Source organism: Exophiala aquamarina (assembly GCF_000709125.1).
Source record: "Exophiala aquamarina CBS 119918 chromosome Unknown aczIA-supercont1.15, whole genome shotgun sequence".
Classification (NCBI taxonomy): Eukaryota; Fungi; Ascomycota; class Eurotiomycetes; order Chaetothyriales; family Herpotrichiellaceae; genus Exophiala; species Exophiala aquamarina.
In genome coordinates this window covers 233,990-261,097 of record NW_013550573.1, presented here as the reverse complement: position 1 = coordinate 261,097, position 27,108 = coordinate 233,990, and the positions used below count along the sequence as shown (strand labels likewise).

Genomic DNA, 27,108 nt, shown 5'->3' with positions numbered 1-27,108 from the left:
GTCGTGGTTGTGGAAATTGGTGCGGGAACGCTGGAAGTGGACCAGTCGAGCCACGCCTCGGTCGTCGTGGTGGAAATCGGTGCGGGAGCGCTGGAGGTGGTCCATTCGACCCACGCCTGTGTCGTGGTGCTGATCGGTGCTGGAGCGCTGGAGGTGGTCCATTCAACCCACGCCTGTGTCGTGGTTGTGGTAATCAATGCGGGAACGCTAGAAGTCGTCCATTCGACCCACTCCTGTGTAGTGGATGTAGAAATCGGTGCGGAAACGCTGGAAGTAGTCCATTCAACCCACGCCTCTGTTGTAGTGGTGCTGGAAGTCGGAGCAGGAACCGAAGAAGTCGTGGTCGTCACTGGAGTCCAAATTTCCCATTCGGTGGTAGAAGAGGGAGCTACCGGAATAGAGCTGGTCGTCGTGGAGCTCCAGTCCGCCCAGACCTCACTCGAACTGGTGGTAGTTGTGGTAGTGCAAGAGGTGGTGGTGGTAGTGGTAGTTGTCTGAGCCGCTGGAGTGCTCGAGCTCCAATTTTCCCATCCCTCTGGCTTCGGGGCAGCACTGGCGAGGGGAATGCAAGAAAGAGCAGCAGCAGCAACGAAAGTGGATCGGGTGCGAGAATGCATGGTGAAAGTTGAAACGATGGAGAGGAGTTAGATTTGAGGAGAAAAGTCAATGCAGATTGTCAAGGAAGCAAGTTTGCAAGGAAGCTCTGTGCACTCGATGAGACGTGTGAATTGCGATCGGATCAAAGCTTTATGTCTTGATGTTTGAGATGAGTGGATGAGAATGATGAACTGAACACAGACCAGTAGGTGACCATGCACTCTCTATATACCTCGTGAAGTTGTCCTCCGATGGAGTTGGCATTGCATATTGCATCAAGTTACCCAGCCATCGGATGGAGCCAAGTTCAGCTGCTGCAGGGTGATGGCGAGGCAACATTGCGAAGAGAATTGGTTGGGAGACCCGCAACCACATGGTACGAAGCGAGATCGAGAGGCGGCGATGAATGAAAAGTCGATGGCAGGCATAAAATGGCGTCAAAGTTGGCATCGCGCCAAGCCCAACCAAGCTTTTTACTGGATTATCATTGGTCGCTCTTTCGGCTGTCTTCCCAGCCTTCCCGAAACTAAGCCATTCTCGGAGCCATAAACAAAGCTAGCATAGTATGCTGGACAACCATCTCACATTGTTCCCCACTATGATGGCTATACTTCGCTACTGTATTGATGGCTGGGAGGCTAAGGATTCCATGACCTCAATGGGCTTTGTGCGGGCATGGAACATTGGCATGCTGAGCAATGTTGTTGTGCAACCCGCAACTACCGCTCACCGAGTCTGAAGCATTCGCCCATTGTTCTTGCCGGAGTCACTGACCGTACCTCCCATTCAATATTCTTGAAGGTTTGGCAGTCGCCATGGCCAGCCAAACATTGTGCCTGCAAGTTCTGGAAAATGGCCTGAACGCCATCGATGCACAATGACAAAACTTCGAGAAAGGCTGGGTACACCACGATGGCAAGATTAAGCTTTCGAAATCAACAATTCGAGTCAACATGCAGATCCGCGGGCCAATGGGGATCCGGACTCCGCACACCAGCTACGGAACATTTGAAATATCTTGGTCTTTTGCCAGTTGTGGAACGAGGTTGGTGGTTGACTGTGTTCCTGCCACACGAAAATAGATGAGAACCAGACATCAAGCGAGACACTAACGGGCAGCCACCCGGCAACAAAGTGCCGAGGCTGGTGTTTCAGCCTCATTTTAGTCTCGGTCTCGGCGAATTCATAACTTAATGCATTGACGAAGAACTCAAACTACGAATGCGAAGGGACAAATGGTAAATAGGTCATAATTATTACATCTTTTATTTCATTAGTCATCATAACGTTACAATGCCTTTGGGCTCCACTTTTAGCACCATTGTATAGTACGAGCTGGGTCAATCTAGTCAATCTACTTTTTGGGGCCAAAAACAAAAACATTTCTGTGCCCAGTCTGCATCTCATCCCACAATCTATCGATGTTCCATATCACTACCAAGTGCTCTCTTCCAGTTGAGAATCCAACAGCTATACACAGCATGTCAAGCAGAAAGAATCTAGGGTGACAAAACCAATGCCAACAGAGCCATTCTCGTGTAAAGACCGTAACGCATCTGTCTGAAGTATGCTGCTCTTTGGTCAAAGTCAACTTCCTCGCTAATTTCTTGATTTCGGGGAAGTGGGTGCATCACGATCATGCTTGACTTCGCATGTTTGAGCACATTGTTGTCCACAAGAAGACTATCTTTGAGTCGCTCGTACTCTTCAAGATTTTCGAAACGCTCCTTCTGGACTCGAGTACAGTAGAGAACATCGCTCCTAGAGACGATCTCTGGTGTGAGGTGTTCCGACTCCGTTCCTAGCATTCCAGAGGCAACCAGCTGTCCTCGAACCTCGGCTGGCAATGCCAGAGCCTTCGGCGACACCAGATTGACGCGCACTTCGTAGTATTGGAGTAGTTTGACGAGCGAATGCACTGTTCTGCCATACTTGAGGTCACCTGTGAATGTGACAGTAAGACCATTGACCGTTCCGAGTTCCTCTCTGATGGTGAAAAGGTCCAAGAATGCTTGTGTGGGGTGCTCTCTACTTCCATTTCCACCATTGATAATGGGAACTGGTGAAAATTTAGCTGCTGTTGCCGCTGACTCGTTATCTGGATGACGAAGGATTACAGCGTCACCATAGCATGCGAGAGTGCGGATACTGTCCTGTAACGTCTCACCCTTTTGTGTGCTCGAGTGATCCGTGTTGATGGCGATCGTGCGGCCACCAAGTCGTTGCATCGCTGCGTCAAATGATGCGGAAGTCCGAGTGCTTGGCTCATAGAACATGGTACACAACACTCGTGAGGAGAGAATAGGCAAAATTCCCTGTCGTTGTACACCAAGTCGCATCTCCTGGGCAACAGTAAACAGAATGTGCAAATCTTGTCGAGTATACTGGTTGACAGACAAGACATGGCGATTCTTAAATGGAGAAGAAGCCAACAATGAATGCAGTGAAGGCGAAATAGTGGATGGTGCTTGCAGTTGCTGGAATGCAGAAGTGGGGAGCATGGGGCTGCTCGATTCGAGCATTTCGTCCATATTTCGGGCACGCGTGATTGGTCGGCTTCGAGATGTGACTGAGAGGCGTCTTGATATGCTAGTATCAAGCAGTGATGCCCGTCTGTCAACTGCGCTTTCTTGAGCACGGATAGTTGGAGAAGATGTTACAGCATCCCCTGAAATTGGATGGATGAGGTGAGAGGACATATCCGCTCCATTCGGCCCGTCGATGAGAATCTCCCCGTCGAGACAGACAGTCTTGCCCTGGAACACGACCCTAGAGACTCCCCCACGCAATGTTCTTCCAACAAATGGTGACCAGACGTCACCAGCTTGGAGGACGTACGGTCGATCAATATCTACTTCGACAGATGTTGTAGTCTGGTCGTGGAGCTCAAAGATTGCCTTTGGATTGTCGTGCAACCGCTTTGTCACATCATCTAGAGTCATCTTGCCTTCCGAAACAGCTGTGAGCAGCAACGGCAAAGCATCCAGGATGCCAACAGTCGGAACTGCCTTGTCGCCAGCGATTTGATAAGGTAAGCTACCGATAGAGAAGACATCGATAGTCGCCAGATGGTCCCACAGCGCCTTCTGGTCCTTAATCGAAGGCAGTGCTGTGCAGTCAGGATAATCGACTTGCGACAGGAACAGACTATAGACTGACACGTCGCACGTCACTTTCAGCCCCTTCTCTTTGGATAGGGCTATAAGACTGATGTCATCCTTAGACGTGACGTTCATAACGTGGACTTTTCGGTCGTGCAAGCTTGCCAAGAGCAGAATCGATGCCAAATCCGTCGTTTTTGCATCAGTCACAATGGGTTTGTACGTTGGCCAAGTTCCGAAATGTGAGCTCACTGTTGCAACCTTATTGATATTGCCTGACGACAAATGGTTGAAGGGGATGAATAGAGATCCTACTTCTGCTTTGACATGAACAATTTGCTCAGAGTTCGAGTCAGTAGCAGCGACTGAAAAGTTGAAGTCACTGTATGCGCCATACTCGGCGTTGGACTGTGCCACCTTCAGGGACCTGGCATCAATCACGGCACTATTAAAACCCACTGGCATGATTCTGATCATACTGAAGCCTGCAGCAACTGAAGCTTTGCTGACAAGCGAGAAGTCGTGAGAATTTCTTTCAGCAACACCTGGTACGAAAGCCGCAATGTTGATGAGGCCAGGTAGGACAATCGTACGATGGCTAGTTTGAAAGTCGATGTTTCGGACCTTCAGATCGTAATGTCGGGCGAGAGCTTCAATCAGGATCTTTGCAATTTTCACATTGGTGATGAGAGGGGTCTGGTAATCAACAGCCATACGTCTTGTTCGGTAGCCCTTGCTCATGTAATTGGCTGGGCGCCTGAATCTGTTGCTTGATGGCAAATTGATGTATAAATCAATCTTGTTATTGGCCAGATGCTGCGTCAAAGAATACTCCTGCTTTTGATCCTTATCATCTGATCCGAGAACTTCTAGGAATTTGACTTTGATCCCATGCTCCTCGAGGAAGTCGGCTGTGCCAGCGGTTGCAAAGAGGTTATATCCCAGTTGGTGGAGTTTGCGGACTGAGGACAGGATCTCCATCTTATCTTTAAAGGAGCCAATAGATAGCAGAATATTCTTCTCAGGGAGTTTAAAGCCCGTGGAAATTGTCGCTTTGATATAGGCTTCGTACCGGTCACGACCGAAACAAGCTACTTCTCCAGTGGATGCCATTTCAACTCCAAGCACTGGATCGGCGCCAGAAAGACGCGAGAACGAGAATTGTGGAGCTTTGACACCGACATAGTCAGCAGGGATGTCGATTGGAGGATATGGCACAATGGGTTTGTCCATAATCACTTTGGTCGCCAACTCAATAAGATCCAATCCCATGACTTTGGAGACGAAAGGGAAGGATCTAGATGCACGAACATTACATTCGATGACCTTGATCTCATTGTCCTTCGCAATGAACTGGATGTTGTATGGACCTGTAACGTTGAGGGCGTTTCCGATCTTCCGCGTCGCTTCCTCAATCCTGGCAATTGTCTCTGGCTCAAGATCCTGTGGAGGACAGATCAATGTGGCATCTCCAGAATGCACACCTGCATTCTCCACGTGCTCGGAGATGAAATGCCCCACCATCACACCACTCTTTGCCACGGCGTCCATCTCGATCTCCTTCGCGTTCTCAATATATTTCGTGATCACCACTGGATGTTCTCGCGAGACTTCGACAGCTTGATTGAGGTAGCTGGCCAAGTCATCCTTCGAGTACACAGTATTCATCGCAGCCCCAGACAAGACATATGAAGGCCGAACTAGCACGGGATAGCCGACTTTCTTACAGAATTCAAGTGCCTCCTCGATACTAGTTAGTTCTTTCCATGAGGGCTGATCGACGCCAATTTGATCAAGCATGCGAGAGAATTTCCACCTATTTTCGGCAGAATCAATCATTTCTGGAGAGGTTCCAAGTATCTTGACGTTTGATCTTTGGAGGGGAAGCGCGATATTGTTCGGTGTTTGCCCACCCATCGAGATGATAACGCCGCTAGCAGACTCGAGCTGGTAGATATCCAGAACGGTCTCGAGATTGATATTTTCGAAATACAATCTATCTGCTTCATCATAATCAGTCGACACAGTCTCTGGGTTGTAATTTACCATGACAGTTTTGTAGCCTTGGTCTCGCAATGTGCGGATGGCTCTCACAGAGCACCAATCGAACTCGACGGAGGAGCCGATTCGGTAGACACCGGAGCCAAGGACCATGACGCCCTGGTCATTGAAATCGATGTCGTTCTCCGTGCCGTTATAAGTCAGATAGAGGTAGTTCGTGTATGCTGGGAATTCGGCGGCCACCGTATCAATTTGCTTCACAACTGGGTGGATACCCGCTTCTGCACGTAGCCGTCTCACAGCAAGCTCATTAGAATTAAGATACCGTGCTAGCTGGCGGTCAGAAAACCCGAGTTGTTTGGCTTCGCGGATCAGGGATGGAGGTGCACTTGTCGCATTGAAGTTGGATATCAGTTTGGCAAAATCACTTAAGCCTTTGAGGCGGGACAAAAACCACTTGTCGATTTTGGTCATTTCCCAAATCTTATCAACAGAGTAGCCGGAATTCATAGCATTTGCGATCGCAAACATCCTCTGGTCCGAAGGGGTCTGGAGTTCATCATCAACTGACATCAATGGGTTAGAGATATCAGAGAACCCGAGGTTGTGGAAATCCACCGAGCGAATGGCTTTTTGGATGGCTTCCTCGAAGGTCCTGCCAATAGACATAACTTCGCCCACACTTTTCATCGAAGAACCCAGCTGAGTGGAGACTCTTGTGAACTTCTTGAGATCCCATCGAGGGATCTTGACAACCACATAATCGAGAGACGGTTCAAAGCAAGCACAAGTCTTTTTGGTCACTGAGTTCGAAATCTCGTTCAAGGGGATACCTAAGCCAAGCTTTGCGGCAATGAAAGCCAAAGGATATCCGGTTGCTTTTGAAGCCAGGGCAGATGAACGTGAAAGTCTGGCATTGACTTCAATGATGCAGTATTCCCTGGAAAACGGATTCAGAGCGTATTGGATGTTGCATTCTCCCACAACACCGAGGTGGCGGATTACATTGACAGCTGTTGTTCGCAACATGTTGTAGTCCTCGTCTGATAGTGTTTGCGAAGGGGCAACGACGATAGAGTCACCAGTATGGATCCCAAGAGGGTCAAAGTTTTCCATGTTACAAACTGTGATGCAATTATCGCGAGAATCTCTGACGACTTCATACTCGATCTCTTTCCATCCCTTCATGCTTCGTTCAATAAGCACTTGTGGACTGGCTGCGAAAGCCTTCGTGCATAGCTCGCGCAGTTGATTTGGGTTCTCTGCAAACCCGCTTCCAAGACCACCCAAAGCATAGGCTGCTCGAACGATGACTGGAAAGCCAATGTCTTCCACTGCACGCATCGCCTCCTCGATATTTGAAGCTGAGGCAGATTTAGCACATTTCTCTCCAATAGACTCCATACTTCTGGCGAATAATTCACGATCCTCGGTGGTAATGATCGTATCGATTGGCGTACCCAGTACCTGGACACCGAGAGCTTCGAATTCATCTTTAAGCTGGATACCAACTTGTAGGGCAGTCTGTCCACCAAAGGTGCAGTAAATTCCATCTGGGCGTTCGTGCTGGATGACTTTCCGTACGAAGTCGGCACTGACGGGGAGAAAATACACTTTGTCGGCCAGGCCTTTGGAGGTCTGGATTGTAGCGATGTTCGGGTTAATCAAGACAGTATAGATGCCTTCTTGTTTCAAGGCTTTGATCGCTTGACTTCCAGAATAATCGAATTCGCCAGCTTGACCAATACTGAGGCCACCACTTCCAAGAACGAGGACTTTCTTGACCTTGACACGCGGATGGGCTTGATCATTCTCCTCAATTGTGCCACCCGGAAAGGAGACAGGCTCAAGGAGGGCCTCGACTGATGCGATGCTCTTGGTGATTGCCTCAATAAAGACATCGAACAGGATCTCGGTATCTCGTGGACCTGGCGTAGATTCTGGATGAAACTGCACACTGAAATACGGTCGGCCAATGTGGCGAATACCCTCATTGCTGCCGTCGTTTGCATTGACAAAAAGCTCTTGCCATCCGTCAGGCAATGTCATCGAGTCGACAGCAAAGCCATGGTTCTGAGAGGTAATATAGCACCGGCCTGAGAGGAGATTTGTGCACGGAATGTTGTGCCCACGGTTGCCAAATTTCATCTTTAGGGTGCTGGCTCCTGCCGCACGAGCGAGTAGCTGATGACCAAGACAAATTCCGAAGATTGGCGTCCGACCCTCCTTCATTGCCTCAGCAATGTGTTTGATAGTTGGTGCCAGCATTGCAGGATCACCGGGGCCGTTGGAGACGAACAATCCATCACAGTCCTTTCCGGCCAGTTCGGGGAAATTGTAGTCCCAAGGGACAACCATAACTTCCACACCTCGCGACAGGAGGCATCGCAATTGATTGTACTTGAGGCCCACATCAACTACAACGACTCGTACTGGTCGACCGGAAGGGTGAAGTAAAGCTTTGTTCTTTGGGGGGGAGATGAGTCGAGGTTCCTTTACCGAGACCTCTGCCACCAAATTGCGCTCGTTTTGATCATGCCACTCCACTTGATCAACCTGAGCACGCCAATTGATGGGCCCTACCACAACATCTCCACTTGATACAGAGCTCGATTTGACTCCATTGGTGAGTTTTGTCTGAGGAGCTCGACTTGCATGCAACATCCTGCCCAGCATACTACCTTCCTCTCTGATAATTTTGGTCAAGGCTCGTGTATCGACACCATACATAGCTGGCACCCCTTGCTCCTTCAGCCATGTTCCCAAGGAGGATGTCGCCAGAAAGTGCGAATAGCTTTCTCCTGCATAAGAAGCAACCACGAGCCCAGCCACATGGATTTGATCCGATTCAAAATGTTTAGGAAGGTTGCCAAGTAGCTCATCGAGTGTCTCTCTCGATGGAACGCCGTAGTTGCCGACAAGGGGGAATGTGATGACTAAGATCTGACCTCGATACGACGGGTCCGTAATTGACTCCGGGTATCCGACCATTCCAGTCTGAAAGACTAGCTCTCCGGAGATGCTTTTCTCAGCACCGAAGCTGAGACCCTCGAAAACCTGGCCATCTTGAAGTTCCAGGTAGATCGACTTTTTTTCATCATTGAATGAATGGGCGGTAGCAATAGGGTTGAGGGAACCCATTGTTTGACCGTGTACAAGTTAGTGACGTGGAAGAGGTCCGTCGTTGGTGCCTGCGCTCCCAGGCACTACAAGAGATGGGCTATGTGATAGGGGGCTCTTGCTGGTAACTGGTTCTGGGTTGGTGGTTAAAGACACAATCTTAGAAATAGCAATAAAGAAGGTAGGGATCTGCTCTAAGAGCAGCGAAGAGGTCAAAGGCTCATTTGCCGGTCTAGACAGGCATCGTGCTCTAAGGTCGACTGATTCATTGACAAGGCCAAAGATAGAGGGAGAAGAGATGTCGGCACAGAAGACTCGACGGTGAGCAAAGCCAGCAGAGAACTTTTTGATGCCAAGCCACTAAGCTGCAATGTTTTTTTCTCGGGAAGATCCAGTGATTTCGGCCAATCAAGACGTCATACTCACACATTACCCTGCCATCCCACTTCTGCCCGCGCAGGGATGAATATAATACCATTGTGACTGGCCGTAATTACATACATCTTCTCTGCCTGCTTGTGACGAGACATCACGTGGAAGGATACGAGTCCAGCGACAACCAAGTGGCCGGTGCCTCCATATACAGAACAGACGGGGAGGGTCGACCGGTCTGTTGTAATTAGAGTGACAGATATAAAATCCCGGATCACAGATCCTGCTAGACAACTAGGTGTAGTTAGGGCCGCTGATGATTGTCATCTGCTGCGCTTTAGGCATGCAAAACTTCCCCACGCTGCAAGGCAAGGCAAGTCGGTTGTGCATAAGCGGCATCCTTGCCTGCAGAGTGCCACCCCGGTGCCTCCAATCACTGCGACCAGCAACACCCCCAATGCACACCATCCTGGATCTTGTCCATCAACCAGACCTGTCACCGTCCTCCGCATTATCCCACATGTGCACTGACGATGCTGCCATGGGATTGACCCAAGATGCGCAATGCAAGCTTTGCCAGAGATGAGATGATGAATCCCCCAGTATCGATGTGGTGGGGTGGTCCAAGTCCCCTGTTCATTCTTGCTCACTAAATTCTAACCCCAAATTGGCGGTGCCGTGTGGTGTGGTTTGCCCCGAGGGAACAAGCAAGCATCCTTTCGTCAACACGAAGCTGCCACACCGACTTCAATCACATATATACTTTCCTTCACTGTGTTGCACCCCTCCATTTCTCGTCTCTAGCCTTTCCCTCGGTACATCCTGCACTTTTTGATCGTGGATGTGGCTGCAATGCCTTACCTGTGGTGCTGACCGTCGTGCGCTACATAGCCAACGTGTTTGGTGGACTTTTTCTCACCCTCGTCACAAATCGGCCTACTCACTCAGCTAGTCCGATGCTCCCATCCTTCCTACGGCCTGCTCGAAGCAGACAGCGTCGAGACCGTTCACCGTTTTCTTCTTCGTACGCTCCCACAGTTCGATCTCCAGATGTTTCCCGCAACAACACACAACGCGTCCGCAGACGCTCCTCTGGGCGAGATCATGACAATGTTATAACAGAAGAAGAGGACGAAGACGCCGAGTCTGAAGTTCTTGACAATGAAGATGACGAGGATGAGGACGCAGAAGATGAGATTGAAGACGAAGATGAAGAGCGCAGCGAATCCGACGAAGACGGTCCCGATGACAATACTCCATTGCTCCCTATGTTCTCTCCTGCTCGTCTGGACTCCATACCTGTTTTTACCCTCACCCATGCTCTGCGAACCCTGGTGACCTCCAAATGTGACACTGTCCTCACATGGGAACAATTACGATCCCCTCAGATCTCGCAATTCCTGCTCAAACCCATCGAGCAGGATATTCGCAATCAGCACTTTAATCCCGCCACGGAGTACGCCCTCATGGCCAATTGTCTGCAGTATACCAAAGAAGGGGCCATTTCGTCAGGCAACAGCGGTGCCAACAAAACTCGCGCAATGATCTGTGAGCTTCTTTGCATCAAATTGTTGAGGGACCACTCCAGTCGCGAGTTGATCGACGCCCTCTCCTATGATTTCGACCCCTTGCAAGGCTACGCAAATGCCCAGGATGCAACCAACGCTGGCGAGCAAAGACATGGGGACAACCCACGGAAACCCATACACAGACCAGCAAGGATATCCTGTTTTGAGATTGCAATCCGCGCTCAAGCCAAGCGATTTCTGGCACATCCCCTAGTTGTCACGCAACTTGAGGCTATCTGGGCAGGCACCATTGTCTTCCATTCTGCTGCTGATAACATGCACCGAGTTGTTCCATTCATGCGGCAGCAACAGCAGAGGTCGTATGGAACCAACGAGCTTGGACCTTCTGGTAGGATGAGTCAAGGTAGCGGCCTCCCTCTTCGGCGAGCGGTGACTTTATACAACCCTCGTGATGCATCCCTGTTCAAACTCTCTCGTTTGCGAGTTCCACGATACAGGAACATACTGTCCACCATGTCGTTCGCAGTCTTGCTTAGTCTTTTTGTTGCGGTTTTAGTCCAGAGATCGCTGGAAATTTCCACCCTTGAGGTTGTTTTCTGGTTCTGGGCTGCTGGTTACATGCTTGACGAGATTGTAGGCTTCAACGAACAAGGGTTCAGCTTGTATCTCGCAAGTTTTTGGAACACGTTTGATCTCGGTATTCTACTTATCCTCATGGTCCACTGGGCCCTACGGATCTATGGTATCGTCATGCCTGATGTACGGAAGCATACGGTTGCCAATTTGGCCTACGACGTTCTCGCAGCCGATGCCATTCTTTTATTCCCTCGACTCTTCTCTGTATTGGATCACTACCGCTATTTTTCACCTTTGCTCATCGCCTTCCGATACATGGCCGCGGATCTCGTTGCTGTCTCCTTACTAATACTCATCAGCTGTAGCGGCTTCTTCGTCGCGCTGACATTGTCTTTCGGTAATGATGGCGTTGACACTCCCAGCTCGGTGGCTTATGCCTTGCTTCAAATGGTCATGGGTTTCACACCAGCTGCTTGGGACAGATGGGACAGTTACAATGCACTTGGAAAGTTTATCCTGACACTGTTTTTGTTCATATGTCACTTTCTGGTGGTGACAATCCTGATTACGGTTCTGACGAACTCCTTCATGGCTATTGTACGAAATGCCCACGATGAGCATCAGTTCCTCTTTGCCGTGAACACCATTTCACACGTCAAATCAGATGCGCTGTTCTCATATGTTGCACCCACCAACATTCTGCAGTGGTTACTAGTTCCGACGAGATCGTTTATTCCTTTTCGTCAATATGTCAAACTGAACCGAACAACGATCAAGGTTACCCATTTCCCGCTATTGTTTGTGATATATCTCTATGAGAAGACCGTCTTACAATCAACAGTCTTTGATAGCATGGACTTAGTGGAGCGCCGTGGTAGACCTAGAAAATCGACCACTGCAAAAATAGCTCGGCTGAATCGAGCTCCGTCAATCGCCACCTTCCGACAAGACTTGGCCCTTGAGGAGGTCTTCAGGCGGCCTTTTGATAGCACAATACGCGGCAACCAGCGGGGCCGAAATCTTCGCAAATCCAGTAATGTCGTCAATACTTGGATGAAGGACATGGGCGACGACATCGCAAGTCCTCCACCCGAACAAGATCGTCAAAGTGTCGATCACCTAGAAGGGAAGGAAGCGACTCCAAGGATAAATTCGAGAATGCGACGCTTTAGCAGGCTTCGGGACTTTTCACGCCGCACAATGTCGGTGGCGTCCGATCCAGAAGATTTTGCAACCAATATAGATTTTCTTTCACCACGACCAACGCCAGCAGTGGATAACGCAACACCATCTGTACTTGAGGAGGTCATGCATCATACAGATGCAGATGGAGACGACGAACTTCACACGCACGATGGAGCCGATGAAGACGATGCAGCATCTTCTGCCCATGAGTTACCAGGTGATGCACAAGCTGACAACAAGTCGAGCGGTGCGCGTGAGTCTCACGATTACTTCGGCACGCGAAAATCACAAAGTGTGTCCACTTCCGAGAGTGTGGCTGCTTTCCCGGCAATAGCAATTGCCACCGCCAAACCAATTCATTTAGCATCGGATGCCGACTCACCATCAAATTTATCTCCACAACGTCGACCTAAACATTCCCGACATGTATCAACTGCAACAACGATATTCAAGCCAGTAGCGGACTCGGGCACTGACAAATCATCATCAAGAGGTGCAACTGTCGTCCATGTGTCAGCCCCAGGCTCAGGAGCTCGGACACCCATCTCGAAGTCCGTTTCACACAATGCTGGGCATCGAACACCAAGGCGTGCAGGACTCGGTCCCAGTAGAATGCGACCGCTTTTACCCTCCAGAGAAAATCCAGCATTCCGTTCTACCCCCAACCTCGCCGGTGTTGTGGAATCGAGGAACAAGGCCAATCAAACAAAACGACGGCCCTCCCTGGAGATGGACCTTGTATCAGATATCGGAGACAACCGTGCAATTGGCGAAGGCTATGTTGGCGCCGTACCCGCGTCCTTTGCGGCAGCACTTGCTCAAGGAGCAGGTGGAGCGAGACACGCCAAGGAGAAAGAGATGAAAGAAGAACAGGAAATGTTTGCCAAAATTATGATGGCCAGGATGAACAGTCTCGAGGAAGGTTTTAGAGAAGTCATCCATGAAATGAGGGAAAGTCTGAGAAACGACGACAATAGGAGTCGCAGTCGCGGACGACCTGCAAGACCCGCCATTCCAAAAGAGAAACGAACCAAAGAAAAGGATCGTGAACGACCCACGACATCGGGTGGAAGTAAAGATACCGTTGATGTTCAACGCATCGAGAAGGCGACGCAACAAGGCCCATCAGCAGAATTGCCTTCAGGATCGGTGGGTATCGAAACTGGCAAGGGTCAGCCGGACCCGCCAGCTGAGAAGACCAATGTGGATGCGACAGTCCACGAGGAGTGAAACGCACATTGATGTAATTTTACCGGGACAACTTCCCGTCTATGTGGCCTCCCCACAACTGAGCATTATGGATTGGAACTGAGTATATTCCGCAGCGAGCGATTGGCGTTTCAAGTGTTTTCATGAGCGGCTACTTGTATCTATACACGCTGATACCCTGAGACTGGAGTTTGGAACTGATTTTGTTTTCCTTGTGCAGCAAACGACTCTTCAAAATAGCGCTACTAAAGTTGTCATCTACTATGATAGCCACTATGACCAAACCCGTATGTTCCTCACAGGAGGTCGCCGAGGTTAAGGTCGTCAAAGTGACACTCCGGACCTCAGCCTGTATATTGCCCTGCCAAGCCATGGTGTTGGCGTTAGGGACACTTTTCAAAAGGGAGGCCCTTTCAGCGCTGGTAGGAACTGGCTCGTTCAAGTTAATTAACTATGAAAGCGGTGTATTCAAATACACTAATTAGGTAGTACAATTAACTATTCCAGGGCTGCTTTGCCGCACGCCGCTTTAATACCTGTTTGATGAGCCACGTGATGTCTAACCGGAACCGGCTGCGTCCCCCCACCGCCAAAAGAGCCTGTCTTATAAATCTCATTCCTGACACCTCAATGTTTATGAGGGCCTCCTTCACTTAGCTCCAGATCACGTGCATTCTGACAATTTTGTTATGAGTTTATAACACCACAATTCTGCACAAAATCCACCACGACGGGTTGTGTAGGTGTGTAGTGATCTGACACCCATTCCCAGCATTCCATTCTAATAGCGATCACAGTGTAGCGGTTAGCACACGGGATTCTGATTATTGAATTTTCCCGTGACCCCGGTTCGAATCCGGGCACGACCTTTTCCTTTTTTGCCGGAGGGTGAAAACGCCTTAACTAAGTTTGATATTGAACAGTAATTTGGAGCGTGTGGGAAGGTCATTTTTGGTGCAAGGAAGTCAGCAACCCAGCCAATTTTCGGAGCCAAAGATTCACACCACGCTAAACCCATTGTGGACAACTACATAATTCTTTTTTCAAAAGGCTTCTTACACCTTTTGCTCAGGCGATTTGGCGACCGACAGACAGCAAAGAATGAGGGGAGGGATGGCAGAGACAGGGAGTAGGCTTCCCAAGAGAAGGAAGCTGGACGACTCTTTCACAGATTCAGAACAGCTACATCGTCTATTTCAATTCTCAAAGCATTCAAGCTCGGCGGAAGTCCAGACAGGTATGTCGACTAAACTTTGCGAGATAGACATTCAAGACTCAACGCCCTAACGAAATAAATAGCGATCCAAAAGTTCAATGACTTCCTATCGGGTATTCGCAATGACGGTGGTGCCAGCAAGAACCGCACTGAGCAATTGCAAATCCTGCGAAAGTATTGTGAGGAGCAAGCATCTGCCTCTCACGATCAAATCGACTTCCCCGATATTTTCGCCACCTGGGCTCACGCCAGTGAATCCAATGATGAAGCTGTACTAGTGGCCGCCCCTTCGTTATTGGTGCAATTCTTCCAGACCATCTCTGGTCATCTGGGTTTTCGCGACTTCGGCCTCTCTCTGTGCCACAGCTTGCTGAAACGTGACCAGCTACGGTTATTTGAGAAGGCTCTCTCAGCGCCCAGAAGCAAAGACTCTCTAATAGCTATCAATTTACAGCTTTTGACAGAGATCATCTCATTTGATGAAGGTGCACTTGCGAGCAATGTCTTTGGTCGCAGAGATTCTCTCTACAAGAGACTTGATGGGATCCTCAGCAACGGACGTTCAGCTCAAGGAAATCTGCTGTCAGCACATAGAGAAGCTTTCAAGTTCTTGCTGGCAAATCTAAAGTACCTTGATACGACAGCGAAGACGGAAATCATCACCCATGGGAAAACACTGTACTCGGCTATCAGCAGCCTTCCACAAGAGGAGCCAAAACTTGTTCTCGAGACATTGGATGCATTTGAAGAGTGGATACTGGAAGATAAGACCTTGCCTAAGCAACTCAAAGGTCGATGTTTCAATTCTGGAGTTCTGGCAGCGCTGGCGAAGTTGTACGATTATGAACAGGATCAGCAGAATGCTCTCGACACGTATCACGCTCAATCACCAGTACGAGACTCGTTGCACAACTTGTTACTGAAAATCTGCTCTTCAAACAAAGCAATACTGCTCCCACAGACAGGCTGGTACCCCGTAGGGACAAATCCCGAGAGAGTGGAGCTCGATGAAAACACTATCGACCTAGGTCTAGACTCACCATATTACTTTGACAAGTATACGGAAAAGATACCTGTTAAGAACGGTGGGCTGTCAACCTTTGTCCAGGGCCTAAAACCAGGGGAAGATGTCTTACACGCCAGACTAATCACCACCATCTTCGCTGCTGCTCCAGAACTGGTGGCTGAGTATTTCTCTAAGAAGCAGAAGTTCTTAGCAGCGTCCAGTGATGATCCACTCTGGAGAGGACAGTTCGCTTTCTTATTCTCCGTGGTGCAACTTGAGGTTCCCAGGCATCTGGGCTGGCCCGAACGTCTTCCCGCAACACCACCACCCCTATCGGTCGCAATTGAAAGCATTGTTCCGCGGCCGCTAGAGCGGTCGATCACCACCAAATGCCTACATTCGGAAGATGAAATTGTTGTATTATCCACACTACGTTTCCTGACCATCGCGCTCGATAAACTGGATTCTACGTTGAGGATCATAGACAAAGCGGCGGCCACATCTCAACTGTGGAGTCAGGCATGGATCAAACTCACCAATCTATTTGTTGAACGGGTACCACCTCTGCAAGAAGTGGTTGCGACTTTACATAAGCTCGAGCCAGGAAAGGAGCAACTCCGTGCCACTGTGCTCGAATGCATTGCAAAATATCACAAAGTCCTACCTTCCGCCGCGGCGGGGCTGAAGTTTGACCTCACTCCTCTGCTCAGTAAAGCCCTATTGACGCTGGAGTCGGAGGATCTGGATGAATCAATCCGAAAAACCTTACACGAGCAACTCTCACATCAGCTCACCATCGCGAAGGGGTCTTCTGTGACCAAATGGTGGCACAAGGCAACTGCGGAAACACTTTCTCCTGTGACTCTCCTGTTGAGATTCTGCGTCAAGTCTCCTGAGACCACCCTCACAAAACAAGCAACAAACGTCCTCAGAGATCTAATCACCGGCAAGGGCGTGTTGAGCTCTACAACCCGCTCCCTTGACGCTCTCCTAACAAGTCTATCGCCTACCACGAAATGGCAGGCCGAAGAAGCGACGTACCAATTCGTCGACAACTGCATGACACGCACAATGCAGCGGCCGGTGAAGTACCTCGACCAGGTCGAACATCTACAAATGGTGGTGTCGGACGAAAAGGCCCTAAGTCTCATCGCATGTTGCGTGACTGAGCAGTGGCCATTCGTGCTCAAAAAGGGAGATAAGGCTTCGACAAAGGAGATCGCGGGATGGATTGCGCGATTCTTCACAGCACTAGATTCTGCAATGGAGAATTATCGAGTTTTGATGCATTTCCAGACTGATATGCTGAGCGCGACTGAAGATGATAAGAAAGCGTGGAATGCACTCACGAGCGCATTCGAGAAGCAGCGAAAGAAACCTATTACGTTGGTTGAATCCACCTTATCTGATGATGTTGAAAACGCCAGCACCTCCGACGTTTTAGAAGATGCGAATTATCTGTCCCAATCTCAAGAAGCCATTCAACTGGACAAGGTCTTCCCGAAGTTACCGATAATACCAAAGACGTTGACTGGACTCACCCGCTGGTCCAAACCGGATTTTGAATCGGCAGTCCAATCTGGACGGTTGGCAAATTTGATCCGCTGCCTAATTTCCAGCGATCAGGAGGTCCGTCTGCAGGCATTTCACATCCTACAGACGGTGATGCATGCCGTCGAGCAGTCGAGCTACAGTGAGAAAACGCAACTCTATATTCTCTTCGGCGAAATCATTGAGACCGTGAAGAATCACAGCCTCAAGTTGTGTACCGGACCTCCAGGAGCGACAGCACCACCTTCTATTACCTTCGAACTCGCCATCTCGATGCTCAACGTCATCTCGGATCCCTCATCACCATTCTACCAAAAGACAAACAAATTCCTCCTCCGCAGCCCATCATGGAACGTCAACCAACTCATCCCATACTGGACGAATGAGATATTCCTCACAGAACCCGAGAGCGACGATGTCTTCGGGCCTCTTTCCTCCAACACCTCCACAGATATAAGCAACAATACCCTGGTCATAGTAGACAGCAAGAATGCCCAACACGTTGAGATCTCGCACCTCCTCGCCACGGTGCTCATCCCATCACTTCGCACTTCAGTGGATCTGGATCTTTTCCGCCGCGCACAGATTTACACGCGGCTGTTCTCGTACTATCTCGCACCAGTGTGCCACAAGGCGATCCGCAAGCAAATCTTACATGTCGTGCACCTGACGAACCAGATCCCGGGCGGCAGTGACATGCTGATCACGAGGACAGGTGTGCGCGAGTGGTTACGCATCGCAAGAGAGATCCGCGACCACAGTGGGCATGGGCCTTCCAGCTTCGGCCAGGTCGATGTGGAAATCACGGCGATCGTGGACGCTTTGCTGCTTGAGGTCACGGAAAAGAGTGACCGACGGGAGATTGAGCGTTGGGAGGATAGGACATCGCTTTTCAAGCAGCGTGATTCCGACAAGCGGGTTGGTGAAATTGCTGTTTGAGATGCTTGACAGATTGCCGGTAGAGGACGACACGAACGTTAGGAACGGATGAAACGTCCAATCGATGGTTAGATTGATAGATGAATCCATAGCCATTAAGTGAGCGGTCCCTATTGATGTCCGTTCCACACGCTTTGCAGATCGATCCTGTCCCCAACAAGCCTACTCGATCATAGCCATAACCTTCCCTTGTATTTCGCTCGAAGGACCTTGACGACCCTTTTATCGTACCACCGCCAGCAAAAATCCGTCATAGCTTTTGCTCCCAACTGTCTGTATCACGGTTGCATCAACCCTTTCATCCTTTCCCACCTTCTCGACCAAGCTGTCAACATTAGGACCTTTCTCCCTCGGCCCTACCGACCCATTCTCCAACATTTCGCGCACAGTATTGTCCACATAGATCACACTTCCCTTGCCATTTGACAGCTTCACTCCCCAGTCAAAGTAGTTCCACTGATTCTCCCAGTCGGCATCGATGAAGACAAAATCAAATCGCTCGCGCTTTCCCCCTTCGATCTCCCTGGCAAGCCGGGGCAGCACATCCAGCGCAGCGCCCAGGAGAATCCCAACATCCTCAGGTACTTTGACGTTCGCGTACTCGAGGTTTTGGATTGCGACGCCGCGTCGAGCAGGGTCGATCTCGATGCTTGTGAGCTTGCCGGGTCCATCTCCGGCTGTGCGGCTTTTGAGGGCCTTCGAGAACCAGATGCCCGAATACCCGCCGAGCGTGCCGAGCTCGAGCACGTTCTTCGCCCCCGAAATGGTGGTTAGCAAGGAAAGGAATTTCCCTTGTGCTGGAGAAATCGCGATGTGTGGGATGCCGTGGGCGGTGCTGTTGGAATACGCGTGGTCGAGCTCGGGCTGGGCTGGCACGAGGTGTGCTTCCGTGTAGGTTGCCACGGCTTCGGCGTGGATGACCTCTTGGATGGGCATGCTGGGCGCGTGTGGTTAAGTTTCTGGCTGGCGCGTTGGAGATGAACTTGGATGGTGGCTTTGGGGGTTTCTCATCTCGAGAATCCTGCTCGTTTTTGTATGTTGTCGATTCCCCAGTCCCTACTACAGCCGATATTTCGGCTCGGCCGTATCGGGAATCAAGTTCCAGAATACCACTGTATTCGTGTCCAAATGAAACGACGTCCAGTCGTTCGTAAAGTTATCTCTCTCTGTGACTCATTTGCATTCCAGGGTAGATAGCATTCTGCCATGCTGCGATCCAGAGCGATAGTGGAGTTGAGGATACTTGGACTAACTCGGCATGATCGATGGGACCATGGTCCGTTATTAGCAGGGGGTGTAAGCCCAAACGCCGGGGCCAATCGTCTTCTTAGCAGTGCATCCTACCAAGTCTATTAGGCGAAGACACCCGAAGCTTCGCCAAAGCCGAGCGCAAGGGTTGAACGGTCACAGCTCAGAGTTCCTCACCTCTAGCAACTTACCTAGTTAGGCAGGTAGGTAGGGTTTTGACACTTGGATATAAGCAGCAGGGGGTCTGTTCAGGTCTGAAAACGAAACTGGACTTTTGGGGAGTCCAAGATTCTCACCTACGTGTTTTGGTATCTGCTATGCACATAGTAAAGTAGCTCCTTTGACAGAGTAACCAAGACGCACACAATAAAACGGCTAATGGTTCGCATCGTAGGACGTTCTTTTCGATGTGGAACAGCATTACCATCACCACTCCAATGACTGATGAGGAGCAACCAGGGACCTGGCGGGGCCTAACAGGCGATAACAGGCGATAACAATGACAACAACGTGCCATTAACTGTGGAACAATGCGTCGTTCTGCAGACAGTGATGGAAGGTGTTCGATGTCAAGAATGTTGACTCGAAGAAACAGTGGTGTCTTCAACGGTGGTCAGGGTCAGAGGAATCTCAAGCGATTTCATCCTTGCTCGCTCCGAGTCCCCTTCCGGGCACGTCTGCGAAGCTTTTGAATGCATCACCTATCTTGTTTCTAGGTAGTTGTCTTGCTTCGCCAAAACCTGGGCAGCCACGCTTGCCTGAATTTACACTAATCTGTAGACAATATAACCACCAATCATCATCGAGCGTATCCCTCCTAGGCTTTCCAAGATGTCAATACGGAGGGCATACTTGAATTTTTCCTGGTCCTGATCCTCACCGCAGCACCATTCCTAGTTGTCATTTTTGTTCATCATATTGGAAGGTCATCTGTGATAACTTGCAGCTTGATCTGCAACAAAATGGCCAATGAAGCCGACATTGCTCTTGCTGCATTGATCATTGGTCTTTCAGCCTTACTCATTGCTACGGGACAACTGATCCAGCAGTTATTCAGTACGGCCGACGGATATCGTCGATGCCAGGCATCAGTTATAGGACCATGGTCAAGGCAAACCCGTCTCGTTTGGCACTGGAGCCAGTTCCGATTCGAAACGAAGTTTACAACTCCTGATATTGTACTCTTTGAACGGCGAAGCCACCATTTAGGTGCAAAGGGTCTGGAAAACTTTAAGCACAAAAATAAGAAAGTGATTGATCTGAACTGTCCCAATCTACCCACTGAGCTTCGTGAGACTGTCACCCCTATTCGGGAAGACTCAGGAGATCAACCCCTTGGGGACATGGTAACTTGGACGCTGCTACTTCGTCAACTACATCGGCTGCAGGGACGCTGGTACCAGGCCTATCAGCCAAACTTACTCCCTAGCACCGATCCTAATCATATCGTTGCCTATGGAACAAGGATTAGTATTGTCTATCAAGAGCGAACGTGGGATCTTCTACCTCCAGATATCATTCGACCTATGGCGTCTTCAAGGCTGGGCACGATTATTGTCTTATCGTTGAGGTTGGGTATGCAGTGGGAAAACATTGATATTAGCAATGGAGCCATGCGAGCCGAGGGAAATGGCCACACCTTACTTTCCACCATTATCCGAGGCTTGGGGATAGCTTTTCAGTACAGCTTCAATTCCGAGGCTGACTGCAACAGGAATGGCCCCTCTCTCTTTCACAAAAGTGGTTTTAAATCGAAAATTTTGATTCCTAGAAGATCCACAGACAAGATGTCATGCGGGATTATTCCTAGTACCGGATTCGATATTCCTGATATTCCTCTATGTGGAAAGAATATCGCCGAAGGGGCGATATTACTCTCAGCAGCATTGAGTCACTTGAACGTTCAGCGGTCAACCATATCTAGGATAACGGCACACGAGAAACTTGAGAAGATGCAGCAGATCAATGATTTTGTGTCTCCGGTAGGATTCCCTATTCATGACATGATCGCTCTATTGGCACCTTTCCTACCACTCAAGGGCTCTTCGAATACGCGAATAGCATATCCCATCCAAGCCTCTGTCACTCTGTCTGCCTTCTACTTTCCGGAGCCCCGCGAGGCTCTGTTCTGTCGGTTGAGAGATCATTGTCGCCTCCAAGATCCGGCAGAAACTCATCTGCGCCAAGTTTTTACGAGTTTACAAGGACTCGTGGACCGATATGAGAGTGACTATTATTGCAGGTGGGACGAAGCAATTGTGAATGATGCTTCAGCTCCCATGGAAGCTAAACTCGGATTTATCGACAATCTGCGTGTAATCCACGCATGGACAACAACGTACTTTAAGTCTATCGAACAACGCCTCAAGTTCGTCGATCTAGTTGCTGCCCATATTACTCTTGCAACAGATGCTGCTTTCGAGTCCTTCGAGAAACACATCAATAGCCTAAATCAAAGCCCTCAAGCGTACTGGGCCGATACTGGTTATATATATATCGATCACCTGCCCAGTCTCTGTGACGAGCTGCGGCCCAAGTTACAGTCTGCCTCGGCAGAAGATGACAACTCCTTCATAGAAGAGGCTTGGTGGACGCTTGTGCTAAGAGGCATTGTCTGGCGGATGTCTGTGGACATCAGTTGGGGAGATATCCTTGTGCCATCGAAATTGTACTACGATCAGACTCCAGTTTACATCATGTGAACCTTCAGAAGCCGGCATTGAGGTGACCAGCCCACGTATGATGGCTGGAGCGCTAAGACTGCTTTATCTTACATACTATACACACCTCCCAATTAACCATTGCACGAGGTCGAACCTCCTCAACTCCAACAGAATTCGAGAATCAATTCTAGAATGACAGACTTCCGCACAAAGTCCTTGTAGCCTTGTCAACATAGCCCGCTCAGCCACAACTCTGGGCGCCAGGCCTCCGTGCGGTTTCATTGGTAACTGTTAGCCAAGAGTCTCAGCGATGCGGAGAAAAGCCTTGGGAAGCCAGGCAACACGGAACCCAGAGCCTATCAGCATTGGGAGCAATACGAAGGTGTGACTTCAATCACAAAGCTTTCGAATACGTCGCAGAAATGTTGTTCCGCTGTCCAAGGTATAAAACCCAGGAAAGACACATTGACAGTGCTCTTTTCCCCTCAACGATCCATCCTTTACTAGCCACGGCAGACCCAGAAATCCAAAGAGCAACCCAGACCACCAGGACACTCGAGATTTTATGACAGCCACGATGTCGATTCCCTCAGATTACAAGACAACACTCTTTCTGAACATCCCCGTCTCTGATCTCAAGGCGGCACTCACATTCTACACATCCCTGGGTTTCGTGCAGAACAAGACTTTCTCTGACGAAAACGCTGCCATGGTTTCGATCCCCCTAGATCTCCATATCGACAATCCCGATTCAAAGGCAGCACATACCTCCCCACTCAAAGTTATGCTGCTGAGCAAACCATTTTACAAGGGCTTCCTCCCAGCAGATAGGGAGGTGGCAGATCCAACGAAAGTCAGCCACGCATTGCTGTGTATCAGTATTGCATCGAAGACGCAATTGGATGGTTTTGTCGAGAAGGCAGGAACCTTGGGTGGGAAGGTTGATGTGTGTAAGGTGCAGGATCATGGCTGGATGTATGGACGCTCCTTTGCTGATCTAGACGGGCATATCTGGGAGTTGACTTGGATGGATCCTAGTGCCTACCAGGGCAAGGAGTGAATGAGTATCAGCTTCATGCATCTGCCTACTGGAGAGTGGCGTCAAGCAGTCTCTTACAAGAACATTTCAAAGAGGCAAGAATGAATGTGAACGTGCTGATTAGTGTTGACAAGCTAAGGGTGGAAAATACTGAATGAACTCGAAGTGGGTGCGGATTAAATGAATCACCATCTAGTTTTCTTCGCGGCAAGTCTTTCTTTCCCACGGGAAAGACGCCTTACCGAGATCCTCCATCTTCGTCCCTCTCATGTACTCTTCTACAGAGATAGCTTTTACCCCTGGATACCTCCTATTTTCGTAATTCGGACCCATCAAAGCTCGACCGCTCAAAGTGAAATAGTGATACCAACTTGAAGTGCTCCGTTAGTGAGACTGCACGCTGCAACGAGCGACGACTTACTAAAAGACATATTTGTAGAATTCTTCGCCATATTTCTGTCGATCACGGACCGTCGTAGTGCGCAACTCCTCTAGTGATCCATTTAGATGCAGAGGAGGGTTTTTGCCGTAGACCCTCTCGAAAGTTCTTGCCATATCCTTGATACTGATGACGTCCCCAACGACTAGGACAATCAGTTCTCTGCATATGGATAAATGCTAATGGGGACAGATCTTACAGCGCAGAACACCCATTGCTTCGGGGTCCAGACATACCGCTGCGGTATACTGCGCAGAGTTCAGATATGAGGTACACTCCCATACTTCGTCACCCGTGCCCCAGTAGTTGAAAGTCAGCTTCTCTTGATCCCAAATTTTGAAGAAGGGCGCGAATATAACGTCAGTGAATCCTCCGATAAGTACATGGACGCCCCGTATGCTCTTCTTCGTGGTCAGATATTCATGAATGCGCTGACAGGGCTCTTTAGCGAACAACTCTCCCATCTCGAGCTTTGTCCAGTCCAAGGACCAGTCCGAGGCAACATATCGAGGAACGCCTTCCTCCTCAGCAATATCAATAAGAACCTTCTGCCCTTCAATCATCAGGCGGGTGTCGCCGAGATAACAACAAACCACCACATCGGTACCACGGACGAAACTATGGATCTTGTCAACATCGAAGGCATCGCCTTGAAACAACTCGACATTGGGCAGGGATGAATTGTCGACCTTGGAGGGGTCGCGCGCTAAGCCTCTCAACTTCACTTGGGGCGACGCTTCGCGGAGGGAAAGAGCCAGGAGTCGGCCGAATTTTCCTGTGATTCCTGCTATTCCAACAGTTATTGACGGCATGGCTTGGAAATCTATAGAGGCGTGCTGAAACTGCAAAATGGAGAGACGATTCCTCTTAGGTTGGTCATACATGCAACGTAGTGACAGTCCCAACCGAGTCGATGTCTTATAGACCAAATCATTCTCGAGGAAGACTCCCTACGGTGCCTACTGAAGCCGGGCAATAACAAATTCGGGGTAGAAGGCGCTGGGCCGAGACCCTTTGTCAGCGTGTAGTAAACGGTTTGTTTCTGTGGCGAAAGGATCGACTGAATAGCCACCCTCACCCGACTACAGCAACATGAAATTTAGGGGTGGAACCGTTCTCCAGATCTTTTCCCGATCACGTGACATCAAGTCTTTCGATGGTTCAAGCGCGTGAGATCAAATATTCGAAGTGAACTTGCATCTTTCATGCCTTAAGGACAATTAAACCCTTATACGTTCTCTGTAAATACTGCATTCCTTATTGGAATAATTCCACTCAGCGCAATGGCTGAGTTTCCGATAACTTTGGAGACTACCGGAGTCTATCACGTACCCAGGATACCCAGTCCTGCAGTGGACAAGGTCGCGTCGTTGCTTCAGCAGAACCATGAAGACTTTCATGTTTATTGGAACTTCAAAGGCTATCATAATCATCAAGTGCATTACCTTTTGACGGCCTTTGCACTCGGCGCAGATCCTAGCGAGCTGCAAACGGCGTTTAATATCAATACCAGCTATCAACGACGAAGGCTTCCCCTCGACGAAGAAGTTATTCGGAAACTATCAGACAACCGATATTTCAAGTCTTTGTTAGGTTATGATGCTTGGTTCAATGACTATACCATTTTCTTCAAACGAAAGTTTCAGCAAGAAGGATGGCAAAATGTTGTCAATGAATACCTCTTTTCAAGGAGTGAGATTGCCGAGGAATTGCTGGTGAGGCTCTTTTCGGGTAGGAAGATGTGATATGTCAGATTCTTTGATAAATACTGGCTAACAGAAATGCCCAACAGGGGTCGTCCACCCTCTGATTCATTTCGGATTTGGCATCGAGTTCGAACAGTGTGCCATAATTGCCGAAGGACTGGCGCAAGCTGTGTGTCATAACGACTTCTTTAAACCTTTCCTTCTGCACTCGGAACAATTAGCGAAAACTAAAAAGAACGAACATCCTAGCTCCTTGGTAGGTTTATTGAGTGAGATTCGACAAGATCCTGCTCTCTACGATGAAAAATATTGGGACGGTGGCGATTCCCTTAACGAGAAGATTGTAGCTGACGCACCGGAAAAGCTTTGTGAGATCGCCGCTAAATGGAGAGTGAGTGTTGACGAAATCGACGAAAAGACAGCTGAGATAATCAATGCCACCGCCTGGATGACTGGCGCGGCTCAGCGACCTGGCAAGACAATCAAGCTCGACTTCTTCTTCATTCATAGCGTCAACGCTTCCATCTTTTTCACGGCATTTAATAGACAGTCTTGGCTCAGCACTGAGAATAAGGCTCGACTCCTGGAATGGAAAGGGAGGATCGATCTGCTCAACTACGCGTCGCGACTGGCACCAGAGCTGTATCCCGAAGAAATAGTCAACTACACACCGCTCCAGAAGGACTTGACGTGGCCTCTGCTGATCAAGAAAACAAACCAACTCACACATGATGATGGGCACATTGCCAAGTTGATTCGCACGTTGGCTCACGGGCAAGCAATTTGCAGTGCTTTCGAAGCACGCCCGGAAACCGCTGCGAGGTTCCCGTTGAAAGGTCAGGGTTGGCTCCAGATCGCAAACATGGCAATAGACACGACCACCGAATTACGGACTCCTGACCGCTGGGTTAGAGGAGCAGGTGGTGCAAAGAATTGGGAGAAGTTTGCTGACCGGTAGTGCCAACTCCTTGCCAACCGGTGTGTAGGTGTTGAACATTTAAGTATCCTGAATAGCTGCTTAGGAAATTGTTCATGTAGCGAGTAGCCTTGATCCAACAAGGAGTTACCAAGTGCGTTAAAGGTGAATCGATGCAGTGTTGATGACACCGGGCGTTCAGTCCTAATATCTCAAGGGGCTTTTTAACCATGAGGTTCGCTCCCAGGCAACTCATGGTGAACCTCGGCGTGGCGGGGTTTCGAGGGTACTCTGCACGCCCTTGTTATTAGCAGCCCCCGCCGCCCCTCAGCCCTTAAATACCCCGCAAAGGGCCTCATATTTCACCCCCTTCATGGTTTCTGTTGTTCAACCTGGAGTACTTAAGCTACGAACAACAAGACCTTGCACATTATTTGTTATGGTTTTTGTTCTTTGGTTGCTAAGTCCAATTACCCACAGGGATCCCACGATTTAATCCAGTCATATCGACAGTCCTGATTAGGCGGACGTCATTTCATGAGGTATTAACATCATTTCACAGATCTCAGCTCAGATCGCCAAATAGCGAAGATTTGAGATTAAGGGTGCAGTTACAATGGGCAGATCAAGCACCAGCTGCGATGAATGCCAGCGCCAGCGCCTTGGATGCAACGCCATGCAACAGCCCGGACGAG

General features: G+C 49.4%; 8 protein-coding genes across 8 annotated transcripts; 5 read left to right on the top strand and 3 right to left on the bottom strand.

Annotated features, from left to right (window-relative positions):
- Positions 1–2,096: 2,096 nt before the first annotated feature.
- Positions 2,097–8,840, bottom strand: A1O9_10876 (protein pyrABCN; the record flags this gene model as incomplete). The annotated part of the gene is made up of 1 exon (XM_013400105.1): positions 2,097–8,840. One exon carries the CDS (start codon positions 8,838–8,840, stop codon positions 2,097–2,099), a length of 6,744 nt encoding a protein of 2,247 aa, XP_013255559.1.
- A 1,307-nt stretch (positions 8,841–10,147) lies between these two features.
- A1O9_10875 (uncharacterized protein) lies at positions 10,148–13,711 on the top strand (the record flags this gene model as incomplete). The annotated part of the gene is made up of 1 exon (XM_013400104.1): positions 10,148–13,711. One exon carries the CDS (start codon positions 10,148–10,150, stop codon positions 13,709–13,711), a length of 3,564 nt encoding a protein of 1,187 aa, XP_013255558.1.
- A 1,092-nt stretch (positions 13,712–14,803) lies between these two features.
- On the top strand, positions 14,804–18,402 carry A1O9_10873 (uncharacterized protein; the record flags this gene model as incomplete). The annotated part of the gene is made up of 2 exons (XM_013400103.1): positions 14,804–14,927; positions 14,990–18,402. The coding sequence occupies 2 exons, from the start codon at positions 14,804–14,806 to the stop codon at positions 18,400–18,402; spliced, it is 3,537 nt and encodes a 1,178-aa protein (XP_013255557.1).
- A 222-nt stretch (positions 18,403–18,624) lies between these two features.
- A1O9_10872 (uncharacterized protein) lies at positions 18,625–19,338 on the bottom strand (the record flags this gene model as incomplete). Its single annotated transcript, XM_013400102.1, has 1 exon — positions 18,625–19,338. One exon carries the CDS (start codon positions 19,336–19,338, stop codon positions 18,625–18,627), a length of 714 nt encoding a protein of 237 aa, XP_013255556.1.
- Positions 19,339–20,612: 1,274 nt separating this feature from the next.
- A1O9_10871 (uncharacterized protein) lies at positions 20,613–22,352 on the top strand (the record flags this gene model as incomplete). The annotated part of the gene is made up of 1 exon (XM_013400101.1): positions 20,613–22,352. The coding sequence occupies one exon, from the start codon at positions 20,613–20,615 to the stop codon at positions 22,350–22,352; it is 1,740 nt and encodes a 579-aa protein (XP_013255555.1).
- Positions 22,353–22,890: 538 nt separating this feature from the next.
- Positions 22,891–23,373, top strand: A1O9_10870 (uncharacterized protein; the record flags this gene model as incomplete). The annotated part of the gene is made up of 1 exon (XM_013400100.1): positions 22,891–23,373. The coding sequence occupies one exon, from the start codon at positions 22,891–22,893 to the stop codon at positions 23,371–23,373; it is 483 nt and encodes a 160-aa protein (XP_013255554.1).
- A 399-nt stretch (positions 23,374–23,772) lies between these two features.
- On the bottom strand, positions 23,773–24,603 carry A1O9_10869 (uncharacterized protein; the record flags this gene model as incomplete). Its single annotated transcript, XM_013400099.1, has 2 exons — positions 23,773–23,936; positions 23,991–24,603. The coding sequence occupies 2 exons, from the start codon at positions 24,601–24,603 to the stop codon at positions 23,773–23,775; spliced, it is 777 nt and encodes a 258-aa protein (XP_013255553.1).
- A 471-nt stretch (positions 24,604–25,074) lies between these two features.
- A1O9_10868 (uncharacterized protein) lies at positions 25,075–26,455 on the top strand (the record flags this gene model as incomplete). Its single annotated transcript, XM_013400098.1, has 2 exons — positions 25,075–25,522; positions 25,584–26,455. The coding sequence occupies 2 exons, from the start codon at positions 25,075–25,077 to the stop codon at positions 26,453–26,455; spliced, it is 1,320 nt and encodes a 439-aa protein (XP_013255552.1).
- Positions 26,456–27,108: the final 653 nt, after the last annotated feature.